We start from the raw sequence: 6,842 nt of genomic DNA, 5'->3' as shown, positions 1-6,842 counted from the left end.
GTGCAAATGAAGGGGGATTGAAAGGTGGGGGGTTTTTCAAGAGTTAAGCCTTTTATTTACTACCAAATTCAACATTTTTTCCGTTTGAAATATTTTTATCAAAATTAATTACAATTAGTAAAATTAAAATATTTGGTTCACAAATAATAATAAAAAGGGACCGAAAAGATACTTAGTATAATTAATTTTCAAACCATTGAAAAAAAGAAGGCATATATACAATCTATTTAAGCAGTGAAAGTTGTAGTTCATTTCTATCATTCCACATATTACACCATCCTATATACACTTGTGTGATAATATCATTCCAAATTATGTGCCATTTGAATGATGAACCATAAATATCATTCCCTTTTGGAGGAGAACCAGAGGCAATGAAAATGTCAATATAGTCTGTGCGGTACCATTCAAGTCCCACCGCGGTATATAGCACCTGGTCGAAGATCATCCATGCTATCGATGTTTCTATACCCATCAAACTCCCTTAAGCAAGTCCAAGCTCGGCGAGTCAGAAAATCACGGTAGTCATCTTCTGTGTAGAAAACTTTTTCCTCTGTATGTACTGGTATGTGGTCCGACTCATCATATACACATACTTTGATAGCTAATCCTGATAAAACGAGGGTTGATTCAGCAATTAAATTTCAAGTTCATTTACATTGAAGCAATATAAACCCTCATTCTAAAATATCAAGACTGATCCATGAGCATGTTAGATTAATGATACTTTGCTTATGAGTTATAACCTTTTCCATTTATGCATTATATGATCAAGATTATTGGTATGCACGAGCTACGATGATAATTCCCGGTCTAAATGAATTAGCAGTTCATCGATTTCATGTGTAACGTAGATAATGCATTATATGGAAGTACAGATCCATCAATTTACCTTCATCGAGGTGAAGAGTGTAATTCCCCAAAGGCATGTCCCGGTCAAGACTACGGATTATCTGGTCTTCATCTTCCAACCAGAATGCACGTCTAGTCCGTAATCTGAAAGCTGATTTTATTGCTTCCCTGATGGCTTCTGCAGTGCCATCGATACCAATTCTTCGTGTATAGTCTCCATACTTTACTGTTATCACTCTCCCACCAAACGACTGACCCTCAACACCTGCCAAATGGATAAGTCAAAACGGTAAAAGAAGACATCAAAATAATATTTCCCAGTAGATATTAAAGCAATATCTCCATATGAGGATTGAGAAAGAGTAACTCAGGATCACAAAGGTTAGCTTAATGTAGCAATGACACAGATACCAGGGAACATGACACTTGCACACGGACACATAGAAACAGTGTTAATTTAAAGGTTTCCTATGTTAATAGTGAAGTTTCGTGCCGAAACTCTAAGTCTCCGACACGTTTCCGCAACAATAAACTTTGATTGAATGAAGTGCCCATGCTAGTAATTAGAACTGAAACGTGAAACCTCTTTACAAGTAAATTCAGAACAAATCAAATTCTGGACAAAATAAGTTAGATTCCAGATCATAAGCTTACCACTTCCAGGGGTTTCCCTCCAATTCCAAGGAGGAACTCCGCTTGCTGCAACTGCATCAGCTGCAGTAATGGCAAGAGGATGTCCATCGTGGTCTAGACGTCTTTCTAGGTTGAGAATTGGCCTGCCACTGGCTGCACATCAAGAAACTTCAACGAAGGAAATGTATCTCTTTAAACTAAAATATTTACAAAAAGGTAGGTAAAACATGAATTATATGTGGTCAAATGATTCTGAAAGAGTGCACAAAGCCACTCTTCAGCAGCATCATACTGATGTGATGAGATTGAGAATGCATTACAGGAATGAAAAGTAAATATTCACAGAAGAAAAAAAGGTTCTGTATAATATTTTCTGAGGACATGCAGTAAACAGCATACACCCATGAACACATAAGTTTGAAGAGGAAAAAGAAAAAAGAACAACACCTACTTAATGTGATAAGTTTTTTTTGACAAATTATAGCCAAAGCAATCGTTAAATTTCTCTACTGACATGAAGTAGATGAAGTATACTAAAATAGTTTTTCAATTTATCCATTCACAAACTGCATTACATGTCTCAGAATGAGTTGCAATAAATTTTAAAGCATTGATTATCATTGATAGAATATGGCTAAGCATATGGTTGCATAAAATACTTAATAACACATCAAGTAACAATCGATGGTGGGAATGATGATATGATGGTTAAAGTTTATGATGGGCAAGGAATAAAATTAAAAATGTTTGAATGCACTTTCTGATTATTATTTTTGCTACTGTAAATTTACTTTTGTGAATTTTGAATTTTTTTAGCGGTTTTGAAAAAACACTTTTGGAAGAAGCTGGAATTTCTTAATGATATAATCTATAAGTTGGTTTGGAGAAGATGAGCCAAACTGGCTCTTAGTAGCTTCAATTTAAGTGGAAATGAAATGAAAGACACACTCCTAAATCCTAATTACCATTATATTAAATTACCTAAAAATGCATAGATGCTAATCTTTAGGTAAAGCATTATAAATTTATAAGTTGTTGCTCTCAAAATTTGGATAATGTATTATTCATCATATTCCAATACTTGAATCATTGAATGAGTTTATGCACGATTAGCCATACAGCTATACAGCCAAAATAATTGTAAAGGTAAAAAATTGCTTAAATGCCAATGCCATTTTCGTTCCACCAAAAGAAAGAGTGTAAAGGCATTTGAAGGCATAAAAAGGGGCGACGAAGCTGGTGGTTCTCAATACCTAAATGTTATATAGGAAAGTTCCCACAATTACTTTCCTGAACAAATATAGTAATGACTTTTGAAAGATTGAATATTGTTAGCATCTGATGGGTTATTTTTTGATCGGTAAACTTTATGGACCGTTATTCTTTTGACTGCTAGTTATTATCAGGATGGGGGAAGCGGCTGAAAAAGCAAGGAACCGCTTGAAAACACATGCATATGGAATAAAATAAAAAAGAGACCGAAAAAAGTAAAAGATTTCAGGCATGCAAAATTACCAAGAAATAAACTAAAATAAAAACTACAATGCTTAGAGTCAGTAACAATGGCGTACCTTCCACAGGTCCAAAAGATATACTAGTATCATCAAAGCCTGGGCAAGTCACAATTATTGCAATACATATCAATGTCAGGATAATTCAATCAAAGATTTTATATATGACACAAAACGAGAATAAGACACCTAAATTGCAGTCGAAAAAAGAAATATTTATGGAATTATAATCACCACGAATGGCTAGAGAACAAAAAATAAGGAATGCTTGTAAAGAATCAAAAACACAGATAATGTTGTACTACATATTAAAAATTTAATTAACTTAGGAAGCTAAACCTAATAATACTGCTAGTCATATCCAAGTTGAATAAAGCAAAAGCGTCTTGTTTTCCAACCTGCATATATGCAGGAAAATTTGTAAAAGAGGAGAGTTATAAGCTTGACAATTTAATTTTTAGTTGTTTTCATGTTTAAACTAACTACTCTAAAGGTTAGAAAAGGGGAAGGCTAGGCTGCTAGGGGCTCGATAAGCTACAACTTCGATTAACAAGTATAACAAGCTTTGCAATAGTCTTATAAGTAATACTCAGAAATGTAGCTTATTTTACAAATTAAATACGATTTTGCCTGCAAACCTAGGTAGGATAAAATATACATAATAGCCAATTTATCAGCTCCAAGAATCATTTAATAAAATCCAGAAGAATACAACAGGCCAGGCATGTGCGCTCTTAAAGTCCAAAAGCTGAGAACAAATGATATCTAAGAAAGGTTTACCCAATAATCCAAACTCACAATCTTCATACTTTTATTTAGATTTTCCCTACACCATCATAAACACCGAGATTCCTAAACCTTCATTGTGACCAGGTGAAGAAAGTATGACCCTCAACCATTTCTACCGATAAACTTCAAGGACCATGGCGACATCCAAGGTTGCACCAATCTGCTTATTTGAAAAGTTGAGACTGTATACCCTAAACCCATTCCACAACCACAACTACCAAAACCAGAAAATTGTTTAACCCATTATTACAACGACATCTAAATTCTGCAAACATGTCACCTTTTTTTGCACCACATCAAAAACTTCTAAACAGATTCTTCACATATCCATCTTAAGTTTAAAACCTAATTTACTTACTCCTAAACAAATATTATACTTGAGTAACACAACCGATCTAATGGGGAACACATTATATTTTCTTTAGCACCCAAATCAAAATAGTTATTTAGGTTCCTTTTAATCCCACAAAATCACTAGCCACTCAATAAACCCACATGCAACAACTTAAAAAACACAAACAGCAAATTTCAAGTTCAAGCAAAATCACTAAAAAGAATCCCAAAAACGATACCTTTTTCAGCAAACTGCATAAAGGAATCAACTTTAGAAGCAGGAGCAGGACTCTTATACTGAGAACTCTTACTCCTATCTCTCAAAATCTCATCAATCTCCTTATAATAAGACATTTTAGCAGACCCACTTCCACCTTTATCATGATGCCTAGCTTTCTTAAACTCCTTCAACAAATTCCTCCACTTATCAGTACACATAGTGGGAGATCTATCAAACCCTTTCTCCCTCATTTTACAAGAAATACTCTCCCACAGATGCTTATTCGACTTCGAAGTGTTGAACAAACCATCCATTTCTCTCCTTAAACCAATCAAATTCCTTGTCTCATCTTGCACCCAAGTTTCAGCTCTCTTCTTTGGAGCCTTCACTTCATGTGTGTCTTCCCCACTGCTGTCCCCAAGTATCATCTGAGTCTGCTGATTCTGGTTATGAATTTGGTGGTGGTGTTGTAACTCTCCATTGGATGAAACTACTTCAATTATCATGTTGTCTCTGGTTGCTGCTGCTGCTGCTGATGATTCTTGTTTGTAGAAGTCTATTGGTGTTGGTTTTTCAGACAAGTACATGGTTTTTGAAGTGAATTTGAGGTCTTTTTTTATGGGGTTTTGATTCTTTTGAGGAAAGTGGAGGGTTTTGTTGCAACAACTGGATGAACAGAACCCATCTGTGCTGTTGCAGTGTAGACAAACAAAACTTGAAATGATGAATAAAGATTGGATCTTTATGTAATTTTTTGTTTGTGATTTAGTGGGGTTTGAAGAGGGTAAGTTAGCGGATTGATTTTGGATCAAAAATCAAAATTGAGGAGAAAGAGAATATGTGTTGAAGTGGAGTTGTCTCTTTAGAACTGTGTTTTTTTGTTTAACTTTTTACTTCGTCCAATATAGAGTGAGAAAATATATTTTTGATCTATATGTTGTTGTTTTTAGTAGATTTTATTTTATTTTTGTTAAAATCTCAAATTTAGATTTTATATACATATTTTTAATAAATTATTCTACAATTAACAAAAAATAGTGCATAATTGCTCGTAGATCTGTTTATAGACCAGGCTTGGACAGAGCTCGATGAGTTTTACTAATTTTTTTTTGAAGTAATCTACATAAATCTTTTAAAAATATTAAGCCTAATTACTTAAAAAAAATTCACCTTAATTTTTTTTCGTTTATATCCTGACCTTATAAAAAAATTGTTTGTATCCAATTTTAAATTTTTATGTTTCATCTCTACCCAATACAAAAATATAATTGATAATTTAATATTTTAAAAATTGAAAAAATTAAAAACAATTAAATAAAATATTATATCATACGTCTAATTAGTATATAAATATAAATTGAAGGATTACCTTAAAAAAAATTTTCAAGTGAAAATAGACAATTTTAGTACTTTTGAGTAGAGATGAAACTTGAAAATCAAAAATTGGGCTCAAATGACTTTTTTACAAGTTCAGGGTATAAACGAAAAAAATTCAAAGTCGGGATTTTTTAAGTAATTAAACCAAAATATTATAGTGTTATATTTTTTTTTTATCATTTTGATTTTGATAAAAAACTTTTAAAAAGGAAATTTCAAAAAAATTCCATGATCCAAAATTACTCTTTGTCTATGTATATAACCATCAAGTTAAGACATGTTTGTTGTTTTTATTTATTTTATTTTTTATTATAGCTAAATTTTAATAAATAAAAGGAAAGTATTTACAATATAAAAATAACTTCTCACCACAATGAGTGGTGATATCAAAATGAAATGATGGTACTGCAAAACAATTATATATGTATATATATATATATATATATATATATATATATATATTAACTAATAAAATTAAATTGAAGCTAACTGTCACTTCAATTTTTATTATCAATAAAGAAAGCAAATTTTAAATTTGTATAATGTTAATTCTTTTAAAGATAAAAAGACACTACAATAATAATTGCTCTATATATATTTAAAATTTCAGTAATTTTGGCATAATCAAATAAGCCAAAAACTAATAAAAATATAATAAAAATTAGCTATCAAATAAGTTTTTTTTTCCAACGATAGTTCTATTAATGAGATAACAATACAAGGATGAAAGCCATATAACAATGATATTTTTTTCATATAATCTTTCAAGTTTGTAGCAACAAATAAAAGGATACAAACGTGATACAAGTAAAGATTAAAAAGAAGTCTAATCATGGATCCCGCATACTTGATACAAAGATAGACCGTCGAACGGGGATTTCGACCATCTTCTTTCGATGAGCCGGAAAATCCGCTCAAACCGTTAAAACGTAGTATTTTTGCCAAACAATCAATCATCTTCATCTAGATCTATAAAGATAAAAGTCACAAACTTCTCTATTTTTAGATCTACAAAGACGTGATTTTGAAGAACGATTAAACACTAAAGGTACTTGGTAGATCTAAAAATCAAAATAAAAGAGGTAGCAAATACCTTAAAATTTATTTTTTTATGATAAAATCATAAA

At 31.8% G+C, this 6,842-nt stretch overlaps 1 protein-coding gene across 2 annotated transcripts; it reads right to left on the bottom strand.

Moving 5' to 3' along the window:
- Positions 1-226: 226 nt before the first annotated feature.
- LOC126655969 (trihelix transcription factor GT-1-like) lies at positions 227-5,233 on the bottom strand. Of its 2 annotated transcripts, XM_050350390.2 has the most exons (5): positions 4,358-5,233; positions 3,057-3,095; positions 1,507-1,638; positions 893-1,117; positions 227-610 (listed from the first exon to the last, which is right to left on the bottom strand). In XM_050350390.2, the coding sequence occupies exons 1-5, from the start codon at positions 4,923-4,925 to the stop codon at positions 408-410; spliced, it is 1,167 nt and encodes a 388-aa protein (XP_050206347.1). In that variant the 5' UTR covers positions 4,926-5,233; the 3' UTR covers positions 227-407. The 2 variants fall into 2 exon arrangements, with proteins under 2 accessions (XP_050206347.1, XP_050206348.1); XM_050350391.2 differs by lacking the exon at positions 3,057-3,095.
- Between the last annotated feature and the right edge of the window lie 1,609 nt (positions 5,234-6,842).

The sequence above is a fragment of the Mercurialis annua genome, linkage group LG7 (assembly GCF_937616625.2).
Source record: "Mercurialis annua linkage group LG7, ddMerAnnu1.2, whole genome shotgun sequence".
In the NCBI taxonomy this organism is placed as follows: domain Eukaryota; kingdom Viridiplantae; phylum Streptophyta; class Magnoliopsida; order Malpighiales; family Euphorbiaceae; genus Mercurialis; species Mercurialis annua.
Note: the sequence above shows the minus strand (reverse complement) of the source record. Positions and strands in the feature narration are given on the sequence as shown.

Excerpts from the sequence above, each read along its gene's own strand:
- LOC126655969 (XM_050350390.2), bottom strand. The coding sequence starts at position 4,925 with ATGTACTTGTCTGAAAAACCAACACCAATAGACTTCTACAAACAAGAA. Across the intron at positions 3,096-4,357 it reads TATGCAGTTTGCTGAAAAAG|GCTTTGATGATACTAGTATA; the intron begins GTATCGTTTTTG and ends TGACTTGCCCAG. Across the intron at positions 1,639-3,056 it reads ATCTTTTGGACCTGTGGAAG|CCAGTGGCAGGCCAATTCTC; the intron begins GTACGCCATTGT and ends CTTGATGTGCAG.